The sequence below is a fragment of the Stegodyphus dumicola genome, chromosome 8 (genome assembly GCF_044657685.1).
Source record: "Stegodyphus dumicola isolate Sdum_Otavi_A_Nest chromosome 8, ASM4465768v1".
Lineage (NCBI taxonomy): Eukaryota > Metazoa > Arthropoda > Arachnida > Araneae > Eresidae > Stegodyphus > Stegodyphus dumicola.
This window is the reverse complement of record NC_140775.1, coordinates 84,096,287-84,122,405: the sequence shown is the minus strand read 5'-3', so window position 1 is coordinate 84,122,405 and position 26,119 is coordinate 84,096,287. Positions and strand designations below refer to the sequence as shown.

The 26,119-nt window shown below is 33.5% G+C and overlaps 1 protein-coding gene and 1 non-coding gene across 2 annotated transcripts in view; both read left to right on the top strand.

Moving 5' to 3' along the window:
- LOC118190375 (uncharacterized) overlaps window positions 1–26,119 on the top strand; it is a 156,026-nt gene that overhangs the window by 97,530 nt on the left and 32,377 nt on the right. Inside the window, exon 2 of the mRNA XM_035361079.2 lies at window positions 21,639–21,740. Within this exon, the coding sequence (XP_035216970.2) occupies window positions 21,639–21,740 (102 nt within the window). The remainder of the gene's footprint in view (window positions 1–21,638; window positions 21,741–26,119) is intronic.
- On the top strand, window positions 11,549–11,622 carry TRNAI-GAU (transfer RNA isoleucine (anticodon GAU)). The gene has a single exon. It is a non-coding gene; the product is annotated as a tRNA-Ile (tRNA).

The following is a 26,119-nucleotide window of genomic DNA, read 5'->3' as shown; positions in this document are numbered from 1 at the left end:
CATTTTCAGCACAGTCAGCAGTTTCTCTAGCTTCTTACTCCCCCTACCCCTTCCTCAAATTCCAATGAATTATATTTCAAAATATATATATTTTTTTTTTCATCAAACCTGTGCCCCTCGTGTGCTTTTCGCGATATTTTCGTGTACGCTAGTACATCGTTGCGGGAATTTATTCTCTGTTTATATGTACATCTGTTTGGTGTTTGGTACAAATGCAATCAACTAACAACAATGATCTGTCTGAATGCACGGGATTTTCACACAGTGAAGAAACGGAACTGTAAATATCCTTTCTTTCACAGACACATTAACGGCCGTTATGCTTAAATTGGATATTTTTGCGTTCACAGCTGGACCAGATAATGTGATACTGCTTGTCAAATGAGTCGTTTATGTCTCATGATATTCTGGAATGGACTGATATTCTTTCATATCTTGAATTAAAAAAATGTTCTCAAGCGCTACATGTAAAAGCTTTGGAGGACTGTCTTACTGTTTTTAAGTAATACATTTTCAGCACAGTCAGCAGTTTCTCTAGCTTCTTACTCCCCCTACCCCTTCCTCAAATTCCAATGAATTATATTTCAATATATATATATTTTTTTTTTCATCAAACCTGTGCCCCTCGTGTGCTTTTCGCGATATTTTCGTGTACGCTAGTACATCGTTGCGGGAATTTATTCTCTGTTTATATGTAAGAAACTATTTTATTACTTTGCAGCTTTATCGCAAGTATTAGGCAATTTATTACTGATAATTGTAATACACCATGTCCTCAAAGCACCTTATGTGCCATGGGTTCAGAACGAAATTTTAATTCAGACTTATTTTCGATTTCTATACCATTTGAATGGTTAATTAATAGAGCTCAAAAATTATTATTTGAGGCTGGTTGATTTTCGCTACATAAAATGGCACCAGCGTTATGTAAAAATTATATAACGTAGATTAATCTGAGAAGTTTATTTATTATCAACAGTTACTATTCTTTGAACAGAAACGAAAAATACCCAAATTAAATTAGTGAGTTACGGGTTATTAGATATTTAAAAATTTAGAATTTTGATTTAAATATTTATCTTTCATATATATCTGTAATAAATTTTGTAAATTTGGCCTTCTTGTTTCTTTTCTTTGATCGCTGGTTTTTAAATTAAAAGCATTCCTTAGCAGTAAATTGTAAAAACTGGGTAGATGAGTATTGACTAATCACCGTATCCGTGATTTCCGAGTAAGTGGGCACATTGATACAGATATTAGAAACTGGGTACTGTTAGTACTTTGCGAAACCGGTACTCACTTGTTTGGGCCATTATCATTAACTACCAAGTTACAAGCGATAGCTGAGTATGATAAGTGTAATCTTTTTCTTCAAACATTTTAAGATAGCATCTTTCTGAGATATCATCTGATGATGAAAGTAATATTCTGTTTGGGTAGTTTCTATTCATAATAGCGCAAAAATTCATTTATCCTTAATAAGCTTCAATTATCTTAGTTTTGTGGTTTTAAAATAGATATATGTAAGATAAAAGTATGTAAATCAAAATTACAACTTAAATTAGCAATATCCCCTTCATTCTTCATTCCGATTTGCGCATTTTCCCTCTCTATTTAAAAAATATTAATCGTTTATAATATTATAAATTTTCTGAACTGCGTCATTTCTAGATTAATCAATACCGTGTGGATTTTTACATAACGCTTTGTCAAAAATAACTAACATAAGCTTTCAGCCGGTAATCATTTTAAAGCTTAATTACTTATCCAGTCAAAATGAAATCGCAAATCGAAACTAACCCACTATAAGTTAAAATTGCATTCTGAACACATCGCACTTTGCTTCTGCTTTCTTGTTGCCGCTAATACTTTGCCGCGCTGCTTCCTTCCTACTGCAATAGTATAAAAAATGTAAAAGTTCTGAAACAGGCACAATTAGTAAGGCAGTGTGTTTATGGCCGCAAATTGTTTAACTACAATAAAAGAAATATGATTTAAATCTGCTATGACTGCGTATTCTTGCATCTACACGACTTCCAAATTTATTTTTCAGTGCAAATGTGGGCTTTAGAATCTATTATCTACGTAATTCCTAGATTATTACATATATATTTAAATGTATCACATATACATTTAAAAGATATGTAATCCACAGTTAGAAGACATAGAGAGCAGTAATCGGCATATTTAACTAAATCTTACCAATAATATCAATGTTGGGATGATTGATTTGAGTTTCATATTGGTATTTAATCACTTTGCTAATGGTCTATGTTGAAGGCTCCTGAAGGGATTTTGTCGATTTATGGAGGATTTTTCTGACGGAAAACACATTTTAGTCGTCACATATGAAAATTTCGCAGTAAATCCATTACTCTGGAATCTGACATGGTATGAAACGTTCAGGTATTCGGCAGTTATTCATTGGTTGATTAGATGCTTATAGCAAAAGTAAATTTAGCGTTCTCTTTTGTTAAAGAAATGTCATTATACTCTTTCCAAACTTTAACGTCTAGTATTAAATCACATTTTAACTACTTGAATTTTTAAGGACAAATAATAATTTGTGAACGATATGCTACGTGGATACCTGTTGAAATTTAGTCGAAGGCTAATATTTTGGCACTCCTATTGAACAAACATTTAATTGTAGTAATATAGTAAAATTAATAATGTAATACAGTCAATAGAAATTTAAAGGCAGATTATGTGATTTTTTTTTCCCCCCTTGAAAGTTATATTTTGTATTTATCTCTGACTTTTGATAAGTCACTGTAAATGCTACATTTCGAAGTGATTGTCGCTTAATTAATATATGTTGGCGCATTTCCTAAAACATCAAATGTTTGCTCTGCTAAATATCTATTTAGTATCCATTGTCACGCTTTGTTCAAAGTCTGTTTAAGTTAAACACAGTTGTGTTCAGCATTTTTAATTAAGCTTTTGATTAACTGTGTCTAACTTTAAATTGGCTAAAACAAATATTCTGCGATGCTATATAGGTTGTTGTAATATTTTAAACGTCTCAGCATTATTTCTTAATCTGTGACGTACATCATCGTTTCGGATGACGTAGACTGTTGCGTGAAATGCGATGGAATTTGCTTACATATTTGTGCGATAAGATTTTAAGTGATGAAATTTAATTTGTTTTCGTAATAATGCTGAAATCATGGTACGTCATTCCAGCATATTTAATTCTTAAGCTCTTGCTTTTATGGTTAGTATTAAGATTGTGATCCATTGATAAGAGCATCGTAACGGTACGCAACATTGCTGGTTTGTTTCATAAGCAATTTAAAAGCACAATTTCAACTATTTTGAGTTGTAGATGAATTCTACTTAAAAATGTGTAGGTGCGTCTTTTCGGGTTTGGAAAATATATTCGACTCGTACGTGATGCAGTTGCGTTTGCTGAAAACTGAAATGTGCAAATTTGATTCAATTTCTGAAGTTTAGTGACTTAAAAGATTCCTGAAACAAATCGTTTAATTTATATATATAATAGCATAAAGAAATAGCTCATGGCCGATTTTAATATTTCTTTATTCACGTTGACAAACATTTTTTAGCCAACGCAGATATAGTAGCGTTCTTGAAGAACTACATCAGTATTATATAAAATTTTAAAAATACATATGAAGCCACCGCTGCGGCCATTAGCAAGTTAGTAGCAGCAAACCGGCAGAGAGAATGCGAAGAGTACAAGTTGTTCAGAATGATTAATTTTGGTTGATATTGTTTAGATTTCATGAGATTCATATAAGAATCATACGATAGAGGTTAATTTTTAAATGACGCGGTTTAGAGTTATTTATTATGAGCATAAACACTGTTTGGGGACCAGAAACAGGAAATAGCAGAAGTAAAATGAGAGTTAAGCGATTATTGCAAATTAAAATTAAAATTTTTATCAATACTTTGTATCATACATAGTATGTGTATGTGTGTGCATGTAATTATATCAGACTTTTGTATATTGCGATTCGGAAGTCCTCGAACTCAAATTATTACTATTATTTATTGTAACATTGGAAAATGTGTATGAGTATTACTATTTGGAATAATGTGTTTGAGCCTCATCTGTGCGATTGCATCAGGCCGGTTATAATAATACAGTGAGTGGGAAGTGAAAAGGAAGGACAGTCAGTGCGGCATGAGTCTGATCCAAGAATTTACAGTCATGTCCATAAATTAAGGATAATTCGGAGTCACGCAGAAATCGAACTCTAAAATAAATATATCGCCTGTAAAATCACTACACACATCTTCAAGAATCATGTGCAAATTTCAGGAAGTAACCAGATGACACCGATGGTACGTCACAATGACGAGAGTAATATATAAGGAATACAGGCAAAGAAGTAAAATTGTTCGCAGGCGCTTTATAAGCATTGCAGTGCAATAACCGAATAGTTATGACACAAAGTACGCATTTGGATGATTTTTTACGTGGTAGAATTATCGGCCGTCTGGAATGTGGGCGTACCCAACTGGAAGTATCAGACCAACTTGAAATTGCCCAGAGTATCGTCTCCAGGCTTTGGCAACGATTCCAAGATGATGGTAATGTGAGTAGACGTTACAGCACAGGTCACCCCAAAGTTACAACGCAGAATGAGGACCGGTATTTGGCAGTTACTGCCAAAAGAAACAGGCGGAGCACAGCCTCAGACCTGTCTCGTCAGCTCTCTTCAACCACTGGTACAACAATTTCAAGGCAGACCGTGTACAGACGCTTAGGGCAGATTGGTCTATATGTTCGTAGACCTGTCAGATGCGTTCCATTTACTGCAACTCCATGTCGCCTGCGGTTAGCCTGGAGTTGAGAGCATGCATTGTGGACAACTCAACAGTGGGCTTGTGTGATGTTTTTTCAGACGAGTCCAGGTTTAGCTTGCAGTCTGATTCTCGCCGGACTTTCATATGGAGACCTCCAGGTACCCATTGCCACCAAGAAAACATCATTGAACGACACCGTTACGGTGGTGCAGGAGTGCTCGTTTGGGGTGGAATTATTCTGGGTTCCAGAACTGACCTGCATGTTCAAATTGGAACCATGACAAGCCGAATCTATCGGGACGTCATTCTGGAACAATATGTACGCTTTTTTCGGGGCGCACAATTTGTGTTTATGGATGACAACGCCCGTCCTCACCGTGCAAACATCGTAAGCGAATGCCTTCAATCGGAGGATATCACCCGTATGGACTGGCCAGCATTCTCACCGGACTTGAATCCAGTAGAGCACGTGTGGGACATACTTGGCCAACGAGTTGCAGCTCGTCATCCTCCTCCTACATGTCTACCGGAACTTCGGAGAGCATTGCTTTCTGAGTGGTGTAATATCCCCTAAAATCAGATCGATAATTAGATACTCAGCATGCGTAGGCGTTGTACGGACGGTATTGCATCGTCTGGGAGACATACAATGTATTAGCAATCATACCAACCATGTAATATTGGTTTTTTGTAAATAGGTGTTTTTTGTAATTTGCTCCAGGGAGAAAAAAAAATCGCTAATTTTTTGAATAATATCAAACATATAACATCTTTTATTGCTCTTTACCTTTTTTTTTAATAAATAAGCTTTATAAATAAGTCAAATTTGTTTTGCTTCTAACTCTTCCTTTGCCTGATTTTGCATTATCCTTAATTTATGGACATGAGTGTATTTGCTCTGTCAGAAATTGAATGGTGTGCGAAACTTCGTAAACAGCAGTCTTGGAATATCAGCCCTTTAAACAAAATGGCGGAAAATATAGTCTTGTCTATGTATTAAAACACATAGTTGTCATTTTTAGCTGACATGTTAAACTCAGTTTGACTGTTCGCCTCATCCTCGGTATAAAAGTAAGTTTCAGCAATTTTAATAAGATATGGTTTATTCACTTTTGTTATATAATTTAATCATCTTACGAGTTAACCCTAAAACAAACCAATGGTAAATTAAAGGTGTAATTTTTTTTAAATTTAGGTGAAGAGAGCTTTTGAATCACACTAGATACGAAATTGTCTTATGTGAAAAACCTTCCTCGTCTATAAACATCTTTCGGTGGTCGTAATTAAAAACCATTTTATATTTGGACTGGTGAGATGTAAATTTATAATTAATACGATTTTTACCTTTGTAATTTGTATAGAAATATATTAACTATAAAAAATTCAGATTCCATGTTTTAGAATTGCTTTCTGACCTTTATCTTGGGAGTTGGAAGGAAATAATTCTTATTTATAATCTTTATAGTTTGCATTTTGTGTGTGCTGGCATACGTACTTTTTTTTAATAATGTACATGTTTTTTTTAATAATGTTTTTAATAATGTAATTCTTGACAGATAAATTCCGTGGCGTCGGTTAACTACTAGTTTTATTTGCAGTGGTTCAAATTTCTCCTCAGTGAAATATGGTTACAACTTGAACGTTAAAATTCCTTTTCTTTCCAAACGGAAATGTTACCCGCATTGCTTTGAAAAATACCTACCATTTGCGGCTCGAAAAGTATTTTGACCACGAAATTTGGTTGCATTGTTTGATAGAGAATGCGGACCGCAAAAAAGGAAAAACACCGTTTCATGAGGTATTGAGTTAACAAATTTGTTTGAATGCTTGAGTGCATAATTATGGTGATTGTAATTAATTAATTTTTATAGTAAAAACTTTTTAAGTGTTTCTATTTTATTTTAATCATAACAAAACCGTTCGGATGTGATCGTGTTAGAATTGCTGTGAAATGTTTCGCAGTAAGGCGTAAACTGTAAGACATTTGTAGCTAAACGTATTCTGGAATTACTAAGTACCATTAGACTGGAGAAAAATTTTCCAAACGTGGAACGCAAACGCAACATTTTGAGGCATCTGTCTCGCAGGAATTTTACATAATTAGGTCTGCGATCCTTCCTTCTATTTGATTAATTGACTTACGCGAAACACACCATCGAACGCAACCACCCTTCCGAGGCCAGTCAAAGAAAAAATTTTCGGATGAAAGCTGGCTTTGGGAGAACGCATTTCAAAAAACAGTTGTGTGTTGGTGTTAGCATTCGTTGATGTGATAGACAGGTTTTGGTATTTGCATGAACTACATCAAACTCCAAATCCATGTATTTTGCAATAATAATAAATAATAATAATTATCGATAAATTAAAATTCATGTTTGCAGAATTATGTAATTAAATATAGTTGATGCATATCATGAATTGTACGTTGCAGCAATTTCGTTAAAGAAAGTACTGTTCTTACTTCATTTTATAAGAAGACATTAACATTAAAATAATGATTCCTAAAGTCTTTCCCATTAACTTTTGAACTCGGTTAAAACCTTACATTTATTTTCTTCAGAGACTGGGTTTTACAGAAAAATACAGCGACAGTTAAGCGATAGCTAAAAGTTTTGAAATATACCGCACACACACTATATGTACTATAAAAGGTAATTTTATGACATAACATAACAAATGCAAACGTAAGTTGCATGCTAATAAATTAAAATGTAAACTGGCGTTTTTGATTTACAGCGAAAAAATCCTATTCAAAGCACATTCACTTTGGAATGAAGAGTTGGTAGAAATGAAATAAATTACTTTTATTTCATTTCTACCAATGAAATGGGTGTGAAGTGAAGCACACTTTTTCAAAAGCAGCAAACCATATTAAAAATTAGTAAACATAAACACGCCCAGTTTCAAAATCCATAGAACTGACTAATGTAGAAACTGAATAATTTGGATTGGTTGGGTTTCACTTCTTCTTCAGGTGATTGGAGTATTCAAAGAAATCAAAGACTCAGCTTAATTCAGAACTGGCAAAAACATACATAAATTTAAAAAATCTCCAGTTAATTTAGTTCTGCATTCATCATTTATCAACACATACCGGCTGGAAAGGAAAAGACTTCTTGATTAAATTAAAAAAACAAGTCCGTTATGATCCAAATATTGCGAAATCATTACCAAAACTATTTATTTGATTTAAGATACATCAAATTTAGCAAAGTCATTCATTAAATAAAAATACTGTAATGTGGAGCAAAGTAGTTAATCTTCCTAAACCAGGTGATACATAGACTAGATTCTGAATTTTTATATTAATATCAAAAACCATTTCAGATTTAAAAAATCGGAATTAGCTAAAGTTTATTTTATACAATACAAATTATGCAACTAATTAAGAAGCTTAGAACAATAAACATACAACGGCATTCGAAAACCTGGAATAAGCTTTTTAACTAAGCCTAACCTCTTTTAATTGTATTATTTATTATACGCATGGCGAATATATTATATCTTAACACGATTATCTATAACTTTTCATATCTATTTGTTGGGTTTTATATTTTTCTAATTTGAGTTTATCACGCAGCGTTTATTCTATACTAAGACACACACACACACACACACACCTCCAAAAAACACCTTGGGCTGGGCTAAATAATTATTTATGACGTATCCATTGGAGGATTCTTTCGTCGTATGTTTGATGATTCAGGAGTTCTTTGGCATATTAGTAAGAATCGTTATCAAGAAGGAGAACTTGATGCATGAATAGTAAGTACTTATTTTGAAAGAACAAAAAGAAACTTTGTATTTATAAATTGCTGTTTCGTGTCTTTTTTGACGTTTCTCACATAAGAATACCCCATCAATCATTCATGTAATTAGTGGTATAGCTGATCTTGTTAAAATTCTTAACGTCTATGAAAGGGTGTGAAGTGAAGCACACTTTGTACGACCTCGTTCATTAAGTAATGTTTGTGTCGTCTGGCCTAGGAAAGAAATAAGTAAAATTAAGTATATCATACAACTTTAAATCATTATATTGGCCTCTAGAGGTATTTATTGAAGTTGCTGTTATTTCTTCCCTCTATTTGTAGTAAAAAGAAGTTTAGTAGTCATAGAAATCTGTCATTATGGAATATTGGACAATTGATTATCCCACAGTTTGCTTCTCTTACTTGGTAAATTGGTAAATATGTCAGTTTTTATTTTTTATTTACATTTTTAAAGGTGGCGTCGTGTGCAATCGACGGTATCCAGAAATAGGTAGTTTAGATCAGTATTTCTGAACTCGAATTGAGTAGATGATATTTTTCTTTTCGGAAGATTTAAAAACATAAAGTTTATATACTGCGTTATTTCAAATTTAAAACATCAGGTCATTGAATTTCATTCAAATGTTAATTTATTTTACTTTTCCTCCTCTCTTCCAAGAATGGTTTTTGTAAATGTCTATTTTCTGAATTAGGGAGCAGTATTTTGAAACAATTAACCCTTTGCACTCGAGGCCTTTTGCTCGGGTGAACCAACAACTCGATAAATTTTCCACATAGTTGGAGAATTTCTTACAGCAACCTTAAAATGATTTCACTGAAATCTAATGGTTCTTTTATGAATGAAGATATTTACGATTCTGCGGCTCTTTCGCTGGATACAAACATATTCATTGCGGTATTTTTTCAGATTCTGTGCACGTTTTCCTTTCTGAATTTTCTCTCTTCTGCAAATTCACTGTCGCTTTCACATTCTTTATCTACTACCCTGATTTTTTTCACTTTTTTTCAACTCTTACTTCATCGCTATTTTCATCACTGCTTTCCTTCTTTCTATCATCAAGCAGTCTACACAGACATAATTTCGTTCATCCTCAATGGAAAATCGAGCTCATCTTCACTTGAATTGATCCGTTCATCGTATTTCATGTTTATTGGGCTCTGTAACTTTAAAAATAATATTTCTATTACCATGACTGCGTATATAACAATAAATCTAAAAAGCGTATTTAAGATTGAAGATTGACAGTTGTTTTATACGCATGTATCGTTGAATACATTCATGAAGCGATATTGCCCAAACCAAAGAGTTATCGAGTTCCGCATCAAATCAAGTGGTGTTCGAGAGTAACCTCTCGATGCGAATGGGTAAAGTAATTTTGTCTTGCAGTAACATTCAAACATAAAACCCTATGCACATTTGCAGAGACTGCTAAATTTTCGAAGGGATTTTGAACTTTCTGAAAAGATAATATTTGGTGTCTTTATGGAAACTAAGAAAGTTTCGGAGTCGGGAACCGTGAGAAATCGCTAGCGTCTTCGCCGGAATTCGTACCATGGATCTTCCTTCAGCTTGACATGCTAACCGCTTTCAATACGAGAGAATACAATAACCTTTTTGGACGTTACAGTTCAAAATAATGCAAGTAGGTGAATTATAGGTGAAAGACATGTTAATTCTGTTTTCGATTTCGTTTTTATTCGTAATGAATCAGATCTAATTTAAGAATCTCATTACGGCTTTCCAGCCGAGGAGCCTGAAGAAATGCCCAGCACCTGAGCCTTCAGTAAAATTTCAGATTTAGAAATTCTACATTTATATTTATTAATATTAATGTTTGGTTTTACTCTTTTGTCGAGGAGTTGAGCTTTTATGTATATATATACATATAAGTGCCTGAAATTTTAGCAGTTGGTACATACTGCAGGCTTGTACTTCTACAGAAGAGTAAGTTTGATTTTTTCAATAGTCTCACAGTTTTCTGTGTAATATATTTATTGTACAGATTTCTCTTAAATATCGTTATAATTATTTCTTTTATTGCGACGTACAGTCATGATCTTATTGTAAATGTGCGTATTTATAAGTAACACTGACGGAAGATAAAGCTTTCTTCATGTTTAACCGGCGAACAACTTTCATGGTCACACAGTGGACTTGGATATGGAACATATTTCCCAGCGCATTGTCCGGAATGTCTTGAGTATTTGTCGCTAATAGCATTTCATGCTCTGATAGGCAGCGTCTTCAGTTGTAATTTTGTAAAGCGCGGCTCCACGTTTCACTACCCGGCGACTGGTTTCGATTGTTCCAGTTGGGAACAAGTGTAAGTGACTCGACTCGGTTGCACTGACGTTTCGCTGGAAAGCACTCGTAATTGCAGAGAAGGCGGTCGTTTCTCTCTTTTTCTCTCTAAAATCGTTCCAGCTTGGAACAGTTCTTTTTACCACCGTTGCGAGCAGCACAAACCAGGCTCCGCTTAAGCAGATTTTCTTATAAAATTGCAGTATGAGTGATTATTTGGTTTTAGTCTTGATTTCCGAGCATTGTTTACTTCTATCCAAAATTCTTGTTCATATTTACATGAATTTCTTGTTCATATTTACATTATTGTAATATAGGTGCAAACGTACAGATTTTTACATACTCTTAATCGCGATTTTTGTAAACGGTTCTTAAGTCGGCCCTAGTATTGAATGCATTTCAAAAGAACTAAGAAAAGTTGTAAATTAACACTTATTTTGTCAAAATGACTTAGCAGCATAAATTCTTCTGCATATTTGGCTTAAATAACTCATAGCAAGGTAATATATGTGAAGCCATTGTGATTTGATTGCATTGTAGAAGAATGAGTGTTTAAAAAATTACGATGTTCCAATAAGAGATTCTTCCCCTCCAATCTAAAATTATTTGGCGACTGTAATTGAATGAAGCTTTGATAAGTATTGTTTTCCAGAATTCATCAGTCTATAAAGTGTTTCTCCCTCTTTCCTAGCGTGCCTTCGTGGTGTAGTGGTTCTGCACGCTGGGCCGATGTTCCAGAGGTCCGTGGTTCGATTCCCGGCGAAGGCGCTACTAATTTTTCATCTCTCCTGCTTTTCCAATTAACCTAATGTCTCTACAGTGGCTCCCGAACTAAAAGGGTGTTGGATGACGATTCTCCACACCCAGGATTTGGCGATTGGGTCCCCTAAAAACCCCAGTTGCCCTTTAAAAAGGGGAGTATATAAGGTATTTCTCCCGCTTTCCTAGCGTGCCTTCGTGGTGTAGTGGTTCTGTACGCTAGGCCGGTATTCCAGAGGTCCGTGGTTCGATTCCCGGCGAAGGCGTTACTAATTTTTCATCTCTCCGGCTTTTTCAATTAATCTGTTTTGACACTTGACTTCAAATATTCCATTGTTAAAGCTGTTATTTGACGCAATGAAAACAATTCTGAAAATAAATGCATTAGAAGCAAACGAAACATACTGTGTGGAAGAAACGTCTGAAAGCATGACAAAAGAGTACCAAGCATTAAAAAACGACTTGTAGAGGCATTAGGTTAAAGGACTTCAACTTTTTCGAGTAAAAGTTTTAATTAAGGCACAACAGTATTCGAGTGTAAAAGTCACGAAACATTGGCAGTTATATTCTTCGTACCTTGTTCGCTGGCTATATTGGCAAACTGCGTAGAGGTTTCTGTGGTCTTAAATAATACATGCGGGATAACTTGCCGTGAGAAGGTTTTCTATAAAGTTATCTCTTCCTAAAAATAATCCTTCTAGCCCTTTGCGTAAACCCTTTTACAATTAGTGCCGGTTGAATCCGGCATATACAAAATGCTTCACAATGCTTAGCGCCAACTGTATCAAGAACCCACCAAATGCTTCACCATGGTTAACGTCGACTTTATCCGGCATCCATCAATTACTTCACTGTGGCAAGCGCTCGTTATATCTGGCATCCACCCAGGTGTTTCACTACGCTGACTATGTTTGGCATCCACTAAATAGCCATTCTTTACGCCCATAATTAACACTTGTGACATGAGTATGAATTCATTGATAACATACCAACGTCCAGTTCTGCTATTCGTGAAAGAGTTATTAATTAGCCGGTGAAAGAAGTGCCGTTAAAAATAATTGATGTTACTTTTGAATTTACTAAATGGAAACATTTATTTTATATTGTTTTCCTTTTCTTGTTTTTTGAAAACGGTAAAATAAAACAATTCTTTGAATATCGTATTGGCCCGAATATGAGATGGTCTCACGTTTAAAATAGTTATATTTTTTCGAGTTAAAAGTTTCAGTTTTAATTTGCTTATATTGTAGTTTCAGTGGAAAAAAATGTGTGCACTTTCATATATGCGAGTTAATTGTATTGAGGATATTTTGTATTGTTCAAAAATAAAAGATAAAAAGATAATTCAAATATTGTATACGCCAAACATTAAAATAAATGTAAAATTAAATAAAAATTATTTTTTTAACTTACAGAAATTTAGGAATTGTGATAAATTAGCTAGACATATTTTTTAAATGTTGGGCTTGTAAATGGCCAACATATGAAAAGAAAGTTTGGTATGATTTTCAGAGTGGCATTTTAAGGAAATCATCATCATCTTATGTTCGAATCAGTACAGTATATGTGAATATAATATTTCTTGTTTTGCGGGTGGTATATGCTGTATTCAAGTCTGTTGCTGCATATAACTGTTATATCCCATAAATTAAATCTGCCTGTTTATCATATAAATAATGTAAAATTAAACTAAAATTAACTGAAAATTGCAGACTGTAGCCCAAAAATCTTAACGTGATACTAAAACCGTGGCTGAAAATAAGTTCACTGGCCATTATGTAACAAAACTCCGTTGTATATTTTCCTTCGTCTTCTGCAAATGATGTACATTTTTTAATATCATTTCTTAGACTTACAAAATCTGAAATGTTTATTTTAAGTGCTTTAATATGCTGATTAAGAGAATAGAACATGAAAGTCTTCTCCTTTTCTTAAGTCACTAACCTTATTGTTGCGCGTCACTGAGTTTATCTTCTTACCGCCTAGTATCGCAAATTATAAGAAGTCTTTCTTCCCCCTACATCCACCACCACCATCCTTATAAAAAATGAAGTGCTATCGAATTGTCGATAGATTAATTAACCCCTGTTTAACTGCTGCACGTTCTGTTGTTTGGCAATGAATTGTTGATTTGTTTCAGAGGCGGATACTTATTAAGCGGCTCTAATGCGTCAGTCTTATTTTGGCGGTAAAGGTTCCAGATGAGCTGAAGAGAGTGGCATTACGTCCCTACACACAATAAACAAGAACCACCCAGAGTTTGTTTTTTTTTTGTGAAAATAATTCATTGTCTATTGATACTAAATTAATTATGCTTTGTCTGGAATGATATTTTTTTTTCCTATTTTTTTCTACTATGAAAGCTTTTGTGTTAGTAAATATCATAACCTTTTAGTTTTGTATTAGTACCATTTCCTATGGCTAGTAATCATCCTGTTGTACACAATCTTGTTACACGATTTAACTTCTAATGCTGTGCAGTTTAAAATATGAGGATGAATAAGCGAATGAACAGAAGATTTTAAGTGCTTAAAAAAATCTGAAAGCTTTCAGATTTTATATTACCACTCCAAAGGGAACTTTTTTTTACTTTCTTGTACGAAGTAAAAAGGAAGTATTGTAATCGCAAAAAATTTCGGATATTATATTTCAACGAAAATACACATTTTTATCGCTATCGAATGCACTTTAACGATGTTTTTGCGTGGCATCTGTACGTAAGGACAAAATAAAGGACTCTTTTTCCCCCAAAAAATTATAAAGCTGATTTAATACGGATTCTGAAGAGATTTTTCGTGTGGCGTCTGTACGTACGTATATATCTCGCATAACTCAAAAACGAGTTGCCTCAGAACATTGAAATTTTGTATATAGCACTCCTATAACATGTAGATCTGCACCTTCAGTAATAGATATCGCTATTTCAAAATCCTCAGCTCAGCATCATCTACTACTTCTCTCACACGCATGTACATAAATGTAATAAAAGCAAATTTCAGAGAATTATTGATGTAGGAATACAGAGACATAGAAACGTAGATCCATATTGAAGCAGAATACTGAAATACCGATCTGCAGTGAATAAGAAATTTGGCAGTTCAGGCAGTTTTAATTCTATTTTTATTTAAGCTGCCATTTGTAGCCACAATTCATTTGGCATTCTAATCGTGCCTATTCAAGAAACATTTACAATTTTGATACTGTTGCGATAGAAAACGAGCACAACGAAATAACTTCCGAGCAGCGTTGAAAGAGAAGCTAAAGTGCGTAGTTATCCAATATGGAAGTTCACGAAGAGGAATGGTTTGGTTTGAGTAAGAAAGGTTTCAGTTCTAAGAGTTTAGGTTCTCAATTACTACGTCATCGGCGTTACACAAGCTTCGTGGCATAGATTAACCTAGAAATGACGCAATCCAGAAATGTTATTATTATTTTTAGAATGAAGACGCGAGTTAAAGGGCTGTTATTAATTTATTATTTGAAAGATAGATATTTTATATTTTACATAGTCTCCCTTCCCTTCAAGAAGAAAACGGCTCGGTGAGAGAAAACGTTAAAGCATTAACAAATGAAGGGAAATAATTTGAAAAATAAAAATAATAAAATTTTGCCCAAAATAGCGGCAGCAGAGCTGCAAGCTAACTGCACCGTTATTTAAAATGTGAAACTCTGTATAAAATTGTGGTGTGCGTATTGCGCTGGTGATCATATGTAATAAAAATATAGTTTCTAAAATTAGTTCGTATCCAGCAATAAAGATTATGTTCAGTTCGACTACGTCTGTATACAAGTCTCTCCTTCGAGTGTCATCTTTCTAATAATGCAGTAGTCTATCCAAGTTTTTATCATATATGTATATATATATAATAGGTCGTTTTTATTTTGGATAATTTTTATCTGCTGTTCAGTGTTATCTATCTCATCATCGGATCTTTCTGATGATTCTTCGAAATTTCGTGTTCATATCTATGATCTGAACAGAATCGTTATATCTCTATTTCTAGAATCGGGTGGAGTGGTATATTTGCCTGTCCTCCCCATTTTCTCATCATCTTTGGCTATTTCTTCGCATATCCGGGTCGTTCTTTTGTATAAGTCATTCGAGAATACACCTGCCCCACGTGTATGTCATTTGCATTTTTCCGGCTCTCGCTTCCCTCCTTTCTCATGGCAAAAAATAAAGTGAATAAATGCGATGGTCACTCCCCTCATTAAAAGAGGCTGAATTAGTTTAAAAGCAAAATCTCTTGCCACCAACGCCTGTTATTTGGTTTTTTGGAGGTAGGAGCCGAAATGTCTCAATTTAAATCCAGATGATGGGAGGAAACAAAACTGTTATTGTTTACCTACACTACTAGTTAGCAGTGTTTTTGGTACCCAAATGTATCTTTTTCGTTTCAATCATAACAGCGTTAGTTATTGAAGATAAAACCAGCTAAATAAATCATATTATATTTGCCAAACGCTTAATGGTAATGAAAGATCTTTTATGATATCATGTTCTCCGAGTATCTGTGCCTGAGCAGGCATCGAAATTTATCAGACCAAAGATTACGTATTAAATTTCCCATAACTGCACATCGTTTTCACACAGGAACAAATTAGCGAGTATCAAATAAAATGTATTTTTGCAGGCCTATTGTTTGAATACTAAACATTTGATTTGTGTCGTTAATGTACTTGATATGCAATAGCAGCTAAGAACATGCAAAATTGCACGTATGTTACAAACAAATTAGGGCAAATTATTTTGCTGCCTGTATGGAGATTTAACGGTCCTACCCCCGTCGGTAACGAAATAGAAGATAGTTTCTTTGGCCTAACATTTTGCCGTCTGGGCATATAAAGTTCTTGGCATAGTTAAACTATCTTTTTTTTGTTGCTGTTTTTGTAGGAGGCTTGTTTTGGGGAAACCTCTGTAGCTAGCCGGATGTGGTCCAAGGCATTTACTGCTCTTAAATGTATCAGTACGGCCCAGGTGCGGGCAGTCAGCCGTTCTGTGAGGTTGAGAACAAACATTTCACGCACCTCGGCTGGAAGTAACAAGTTTTCCGAAGAATAGTGCCACTTCACTTTTATAGAGGCAAGCGGGAAAGTACGTCGTTATCAACATGGAAGCTTAGTTTAACAGAAGGGTTTCTATTTCGGAAATTTTGAGTTTAACTTTCGAATAAGCTACGTCTTAAGCGTTATGCAAAGGATGAGAAGGGAAAATATTCAAATTAAAAAATGATAAAGGGTCTAATGCAGGGATTCTCAACAGGTGGTACGCGTACCATTAATGGTACGCAAGAGAAAAATAGGTGGTGCGCAAAAAAAGCAAAATATTTTTAACTGTTATATTCAAAAATTAAAACCCCAATATCGTAATTGAGTTTTTTCTCTAACACTCGTAAATGTTTGCGATTTTAGCTTTGATCAGGAGTGATGGTGGTAGTAGTACTTTAGTGGTGGTACTAAAGGTTTTCAATTTTTGTTTAGGTGGTACGCGTTAGTCAAAAGGTTGAGAACCGCTCGTCTAATGCAAAATTAATAGTTTGCTTTCATATTTTTATCTCTCTCTATATATAATTTGTGTATTTATAAACATATACAGATGGAGGACGAAATTATGCGAACACCTTAGAAAAATTATGACGTATTTCATACCTGTAGTACAGCCGCGCCACCTGCAACAGAAGTCTGCCCACCTAGTGAGCGTGAAGAGGAAGGTATCAGTCTCTTAACAGCAGTCACCTGCGTTGCATACTTCGATCAAATTGTCTGTGAGAAGTTGAAATGTCAGACCTGTGAGAGTTCCAAAGAGGAATGATAGTTGGAGCGCGTCTTAGTGGAGCATCGGTTACGGAATCAGCAAACCTTGTGAGGTGTGCAAGGAGTATGGTATCAACCGTTATGACAGCGTACACGAAAGAAGATAAGACGACGTCTTCAAAGCACAACAGTGGCCGAATGTCAAAGCTGGCTGATAGGGATAGACGGGTCTTGAAGCGCATATTAGCCCGAAAGCACAAGCTATCGTTATCCGAGATAACATCCGAAATGAACAGTCATCTCCAGGACCCCGTTTCAACAAAAACTGTCAAAAGGGAACTTCATGCTGCGAAAAGTTTATGGCAGAGTGGCAATTCGTAAACCCTTGGTGACAACAACTAATGCTTTCAAGCGTCACTAATGATGCAGAGATCACAAAGGCTGGCCCCCACAGTAGTGGCAACAGGTAATATGGTCAGATGAATCGTCATTCACCCTATTTCAGACAACCGGACGCGTTTATGTCTGGAGAACTCCCAAAGAAGCGTTTCATGCCGACTGCCTCTTTCAGACTGTGAAGCATGGAATGGCGCTATTATGGTATGGGATGCGATATCTTGGTGCTTTCTTAGGCCACTTGTTATTCTGCATGGGAGGATCACATCCAATCACTATCTAAGCATTCTAGGGTATCATATCCATTTTTTTTTTTTTTTTTTTTTTTTTTTTTTTTTTTTTTTGTCCATACTGTATTCCCTGGGGAGCGACCGCTTTTTCAAGACGACAATGCCCCAATCCACACTGCTAGGTGTATTCAAGAATGGTTCGAAGAGCATGACGATGCAATTGAACATCTCGCTTGGCCCCCTCAGTCTCCGGACTTGAATATTATTGAACATTTATGGGCATATTTGGAGTCCAAACTTCGTTCCTTATTTCCACCTCCATCCAGACTTTCGGAATTAGAGACCGCTCTGCAGGAGGAATGGCTTAATATTCCTTTAAATAATGTCCATGATCTTTATGCATCTATCTCACGTCGTATTCAATCTGTACTTCAGTCAAAAAGTGGTCCTACCCCCTATTAATAAAGATTTTCCGGTACTATTCCGTTTTGAGGACCGTAAAAAAATTGCAGCGAAAATGTATGCGCAAAAGTGCCAAATCTAGCACAGCCGCTGATTTCAGATTGCGTAATTTTATATAGTTCTATATTTCTTAAGATGCCATTGAAATACTGGTTTGATTTTTAAATCTTTTTTGATATCCTATGGATTTAACAATTTGGGAATTGCCCATGATAAACGTGTGCAATAGAATTTTGGGTAAAGTGCAGAGTCACCCACTGCTTGACGCGTTTTTAAAAATTGCACATATGCGGTATCCATGTACACATCGACCTATTTTCACTTAAAAAATTCCAGAATTGCACAAAAATGGCACTGCGCACACCCTTGACTTTATCTATGTACATCGACTATTTTCACTTAAAAAGTAAAAGAAAATTGACAAAAATCCAATTGTTTTTACCCTTGTAAAAAGCGGCAAACAAATAAGTGGACGATTCTGCACTTTACCGAAAATTGTTTCAAAGAAAAGACATCATTCATTATAAAAAATTATGTTTGAACAACCAACGAGATGAAAGTATGCTTTAGCGATAACTTCCTAGCGAAATGCGATGCATCCATTCAATTATGTTTAGCAATTTTTATATAAATTCTAATAATGATCTGAAGTAGTTATTTACTCTTATGCTTCCATTCCATTCAGTCATGTTTAGCCTTTTTTATATAAATTATAATAAAAAAAAGTATTATATGAAATTAACCTTTCATCTAAATTAAAACATCAATCTTAGATAGTTATTTATTATTATACTTTTTTTCTTGCGTTAGGGTTGCCGAATTATTTTTGGCAGCACTGGCATCAACAATAGTTTGGCAATTTTTTACGGCCCTCAAAACCGAACAGTACCGATTTTCCATTATTTCACAGGTGTTCGTATTATTTTGTTCTCCATCTGTAAATGAAATACATTTGTTAAATATAAAACACGGTAAATTTACATTATAGCTTATTATAACTAACAAACAAAATTTCGAGAGTACACCCCCTTTCTTTCTCTTATAATTTTTGTTTATTTATTTTAATCCTGTTATCTTGCTTGCTTATGTCAAAAACAGTTGTCCGTGCAGTAATTCTTCCTGCAACAGTTCATTGTTTACATAACCATTAAGTTGTTTAAATTACGGGTCAAAAAGTTCTTTTTGCTGCTGTTTACAGACGGCAGACACCTTTTAAGTTTCTGGCTATATCATTCTAGTTCACGTGATGTTGATGATGCAGATCAATAAACTCTTCCAGCATTCAAGAAATACTGTGAGAACGATCACTTGTTCTTTCAACTTGTTTATTCAATGTCTATGCATTAACGGCTTTTTGGTGCCTGCTCTTGACATGGACCTTTTGCCGGAAATTCGAAACGGCGTGGTGATGACGAGCTTGCCGATTGATTGATAGAAAAAAAGTTCCATGTTGAAATCTTTTTTGTTTCGTTTTGTTTTTTGTGTTTCTCTTATCTTTATGTGCAATGATGTATTGCTTTCTCATTTCGTTGATAATTGGCTTGGCTTTGCAATTTATCCGAGACATGTTTAAATTCTTTACATAATTATCTGTTGGCAGTGCCATAGAAATTATGCCGCAATTCCCCCTCCCATACGCTTAAGGTTACAGTTGTCCTTGGATTAGAACATTGCAATTTTGATATGCTGTATCTTATCAGAAATTGCTGCATACATTTTTTTTAACCCTAATCAAGTTTCCGGTGTTACTGTGTTTGGGGAATTTTGATAGACGTTCTGTTAACAGTTATATATACAGTATAAGTATACATAACACACAGGTACTGAAATAAACATACTAAAATAATCAGATTGTGGAGTTAGACTCTTTGCTGATAAAAAGTTTCTTTCCGTTGAAGGAAAGATATCCTTAACACTATATAATATATTTGTAACTCTTTAAAACTTTTTAATATATTAGTTAACTCTCTTGCTATAATTATAATTATAAAATTGCAGTTAAAACGTAAAATGTGATGCATATGACTCACAACCGTGACAAATTGGTACTGAAAAGTTCAATAAATTTTGTATTACAATAATCATATTGATGAAAATACGACTACCCCTGAAAAAAGACAACAAGTCAGCCATGGAAATATGTTTCATATCCTGCAGAAAATAAACTATTTGACTTCATAAATCCCGTGATGTGTATTCATAGCATTTTAAGTTAATATTTTCTATTTTAATTACAATATTTATTTCACTATAAGCCAGCCAGCCTTGACAAACTGGAAATGCAAATTTGTTAACCATACATAGGGTATAAATGTTACAGTATTTAATTGTTCACTTGCTGTCATCATGTAATTTGTATTCATCATGACTTGATGTCTTCATGCAGAACATCATCTTTTGTGCTGCCAGTCGTATTGGAGACTTTTGATTATGTTGGTAAAACTTGTTACCTATTATGCCAGCCAGATTAATGATATTGTTTCTAAGCTGATGAATATATTTTGAGCTGTTGGGGGGGGGGGAAGGTTGACTTTCAATCAGTACATCCCAAATATATCTCTAAAGCAGTCTACATCAGTTTGTCATATTACCTATGAATAACCAAGTTAAGAAATATTTATAGCTAGAGGAACTAAGAAGCATTTAATATGTCTTTGAAGAAGAGAAATCAAATGCTTCTTAGTATGGTTTGCATGGTAAATTTCACATTAAATCACCTCGCTGTAGATGCATTAAAGGAGAGCATCTCATTTGTTTACCTAGAAAACCAGGCAAAAAATAAATTGTGGTTTTTTCTTACATTATTTTAGTGCCTGTTCTTACCCTGTTACTGAAATTAGTCTGCATTGCAGCTTATTAAGAACACCACATTGTAAAATATTACATTCAATCAGTTAAATAAATAATTGAATTCATGTTAATAACTTTGGTGGATAAAATACATATCTGTTATTAGATTGTTAATTTTTATTAAAAAGTCATAAGAAATTAGGTAAATCATTTTAAAGTTTGAATTGACATCTGTACTATAAATATTTCACTTAGGTATTCAGTTATATTTTTCAATCATTCGGTTTTTCAAAATGTCATTTGCATTTGCTTTGATTCAGTATAAGAATTTATTGTGAATAATGTTTAAGCTTTTATTTTTAATATTCATGATTTATATTGTTAATTTTATAGGAATCTGCCATACATGTGGTGAAAAAGTGACTGGTGCTGGACAAGCGTGTCAGGCAATGGGAAACTTGTACCACACCAATTGTTTCATATGTTGCTCATGTGGTGAGTTGCAAGGATCTTAATATAAATGTTTTATTATTTATATGATAACCTTTTGTAAAATTGGTACAGAATTGCAGTAGAAATTCGTCATCTCTATCTATCCTTCCCTTTTCCTTTATTTCTGATATGTTGTAATGAATTTTAATTCTATATTACTGTTTACCCAGGACTGCTTTAACATACAACTTAAATTGCTTAGACTTGCTTGAAATATAAAGAACTCATTCCAATATAATGTTACTAATTGTGTGTTATTTCAGTATCAAGCACCTATTTTCTATTCTGAGTATTGGTGATTAATTGTTCATTTAATTATTCATTAATCACTGCTTATTAATCAGATGAGTTTCTAGTACTTTTCTGGTATGTCTTCTGTGAAATTATTTTTAAAAACTTTTTATAGAGTTGTAATGCTAAAAATTATATTAATGCCTAATTACAAAAAGGTGTTGTTATTGTAATGTTTTCTTTTTTTACAATCTAGCATTGATTTTTAAAAGATTTCACAAGGTATGATTATTTTAAGGAGTGATATTTGTTAAAATTAAGTCTTTCTTTTAATTATATTGAATTTTTTCTGTGGTATTTCATTTTTTTAATCCTTAACTAGGAAATTTATTATGCATTTATTTAATGCTTGTAATTTGATATTAAGCTTTTAATTAAATAATAGTTTTTCTGTCGGACTTTATATCTTTTTGTAGTTATTACAAGATTTCATATTAATTAGTAAATATGTGTATATTTTGTACTCTTGCATATTTTTCTAATTCTTTGATAGAAACAATTCATCCACTATGTTTTAACTGCAATTGTATAAAATAAAAGTACAAAGAACTAAAATTTTAAAAAATATAAGTTCTCCAGTGAATGAAAATATTGGGACATTTTAATAAGAATCTTAGCTTAATAAGAATGAAAATTCCAAAAAAAAAAAATTAAATTTTTATAAAGCATTCTCAGTATACCAAATAAGATTTTATATGAGGGGGGAACTTTTTCCAGAGTCGCATTCTAGATTTCATGATATAAAAATTTTGTGTGTAGAACTGGCTCAAGCCATAGAAGGGTCGAATAGGATTTTCTCATGGAGCTCCCAGTTAAATAAAAAATAAGAAATTTCATTACAAGATTACCAGTTTTATTATTGTTATTATATTGCAATTACATTATTATATATATATATTTATATTTGGTAAATTCTTCTAAAATATGATTTAAATCTAAAATACAGTACGAAGTCTTTAATCCGGATTCATCGGGACTTTGGCGATTCCAGATTAGCGGTTTTTCCGGATTATAGATCATCAATTTAAATCTGATAAGATGGCATGCAGAAATTATAAAATTAAAAATATGAAACCGTAATTTAATGAAGTAAAGAGCAATTATGATCTAAAGGGTATCAAAATTTACACACAAAAAAAGCTTAATATTTTTTTGTTTACTTTATTAAATATTTCTTTCAATGCAAGTTGTTTAAGTTGCTTCATTTTTTGTGCTAATACTTTCTCTTTAATTCTATAAACAGACATAATTTCTTGTTCGGTTACAAAGTTCCACTGTTCAAGTCCTGCAATTGCTGTGCCGAGAATACTGACTAACTTATCAATCGAAATTTTTTCGTTTTCACTTACCTCTCTGTCACTTTCTTCATGCCTTTATCCATTTTTTGCAGCAATTCCACTTTTTGTTTCATTGACATCGAAACATGCTTTCGCTTTGTAGATCCTTTGGCAGCTTCAGAATTGGAAACTCTTTTGGCATAATCAAAAGTTCAAGCTTACTTTTTATAAAATTGCTCTAACAGTCTGCAAAAATAATAAGCCAGATCCAATTACAAGATTAAGGAACAACGCAATCTGGAACATTAACTGAAATAGATAATTTTAGCCTAGCTTATACCGTCCGTTATATGTTAAACGTGCATACGTAAATGCATTATGCATTTATGCATGCACAGAAAGTTTGTAGCTTTGAGATTCGGATCATTCCGGATTATGGATGTCCAGATTAAAGATTTTTTGTACTGTATTACATTCTTTGCATTCAACTGAAATTATAGCTAAGTCATTTAACCTGTCTTAAGTCAATTTTGACCTCAAATAGTTTTTTATAAGTTTCAACTTAAAAATGATCTCTCGCCTGATGTAGCACTTACTGGTATTGTTAGATATACTAAAACAGCAATAATAATAAATGAATTCATAAACCTTAAACCTTTGTGATATTTTGTTTTCAGGCAAAATATTTTCAAAAGTGTTTCCTAGTGCTCCAGAACTATAGACTTTATTGCCTCTATTTTAATGCCAACATTTAACCATCTAATTCCTTGATATGCTGAGCTTTATCCCTTTCTTTTAATTTAGTCGCTATCGAAGCTGTTTCTTACTCAGCTACTGTAGTTCCACTTTATAATTTAATTACATTTTTCTAAAAATAATACTAATAATAATAAACTAAATAAGTGTGAATGACTTTTTACTTGTTCAAATCTATTTTTTAGTGACTCGTCCACTACCAGATTTTAAAAAAATGCGTTTTAGATGATTCTACTGCATCAGTTAGGTTTATCCTCTGTTTCATAAATAAAGTGCCTTTTTTCTTTTCAAAGTCTGGAATAATATCTAAAGTTTCTGCAAGTTTTCTGCATTGCTTAAAACATTTTTGAGTCCACTATTTCTATACTGCAGGATCCAACCTAAAAGGTTTCGTAAACATGAAGGAACCATGGAAATGTCTACCGAAGAACTTTGAAGTTCATTGCTTATGATACTAATGTGGTTAAGTTAATCATGCCAAAAAATATAAAGAAACTATGAATTTATAATCACTAATTAAATTTGCAGGTTATTCTGATTCACTTTTAATTTGTGGATCTGTAGTGTTTTCTGATATTTGAAGAAGTGCATCCTAGAATTGACCCAGCTGGTGTCTTAACTGCTTTAATACTTTAATTGTGAATCCCACTTTGTATCACAAAGAGGCTTGACAGTAAGATGTTGCACATATTTCAAAAGTACTGCCCATGTTTTTCTAGATGCTGAAATTACTTGCGGAGTCACAGCATCGAAAAAGGTTTGAGAATTTTCTTTGAAGAGTCTTGCCTTAACTCTAAAATCCTTACCTTACATACTGGATCTGTTGCCATAACATTATTCATTGATATCCAGTCCCAAAGATTTAATTTCTTGTTTTAAAAATGGTATAAACTTGTTCATATATGTCCAGAACTATCATCAACATAAATTGCTTATTAACACCAATGATTAAGCCTGGTTATATACCATCTGAGATATATCTGACAATAAAAGGTATGAGCTGTTGGTGTTTGATATCTGGACTACAGTCAAGAATCACGGCAAAATATTTTCCAAATTTTATTTGATCTTTAGTTTGTTTTCAATTTTATTTCCTATTAAGTTGATAATTTCATTTTGAATTATTTTGCTAAGGTATATTTCTTTTAGTCTTGTATTAACGATTCACTGAAAATGGTCTTTTTGTATTGAGTCATACATTCCAAGTAGTTCAATGATTCGTAGAAAATTGTCATTGTATGAATCATCCAGATCCTGAAAACGCTAAATTATGTTCAGCTAAAAGTTGTATACAGAAAATAGTCTTAAAAACTTATCTTAATTGAATTCCCCCCCCCCGATTATCAGTTTTTTTATGTACAACTTTTGCTTGACTTTCTCGATAGTAATTTCAGCTAAGAGTCTTTTTTGCAGTTCCATACATTTTAACATTGATACTAAAGTGTGCTTTGATTTTTCATGATAGTCTTCTGTGGATATTATTAAGTCTTGTATTAGTCTGTTATAAAGTCTTGTAGTAGTTAAAGCAATTCTTTCACTAATAGATGAAAGAATCAATATATTTTATCCATTTTTTCAGACTAAATAAACCAGGGTCAAGATGATTTCATCATTTGGCAGTTTTCTTTTTGAATGATTCTTTGAAAAAACGTGCTATCATTTTAAAGGGAGAAATTATGTAAGAAAATTTCTGGTGGCACTTTTTGAACCAAATAATCTCTTATAGGTCTGTTAATTATTTCAGGCCAAGTAGCGGGATCATGTCGTATTCTCATTTGATGTTTCAATTCTTCATTTGTATACTGCACTTGACTTACTGGACTAGTCTTGGGTTTTTGAGATTGTTCGTTATCTTTGTAATGATTATCAATCTTGTTATTTCTCTTAAGGTAAGCTCTGCTCCTGATTTGTCATTTAAGCTGTCAGTTGCTGTACCGTCATTGTTCTTGTGGTGCTTATCAATTTCAACATTGTGAACTTCTTTTGTTGATATGTCAATGGTTCTTTGTCTCTCTTGTTGACTTTTAAATATTTAAAAAACATTTTTATTTATCTAAT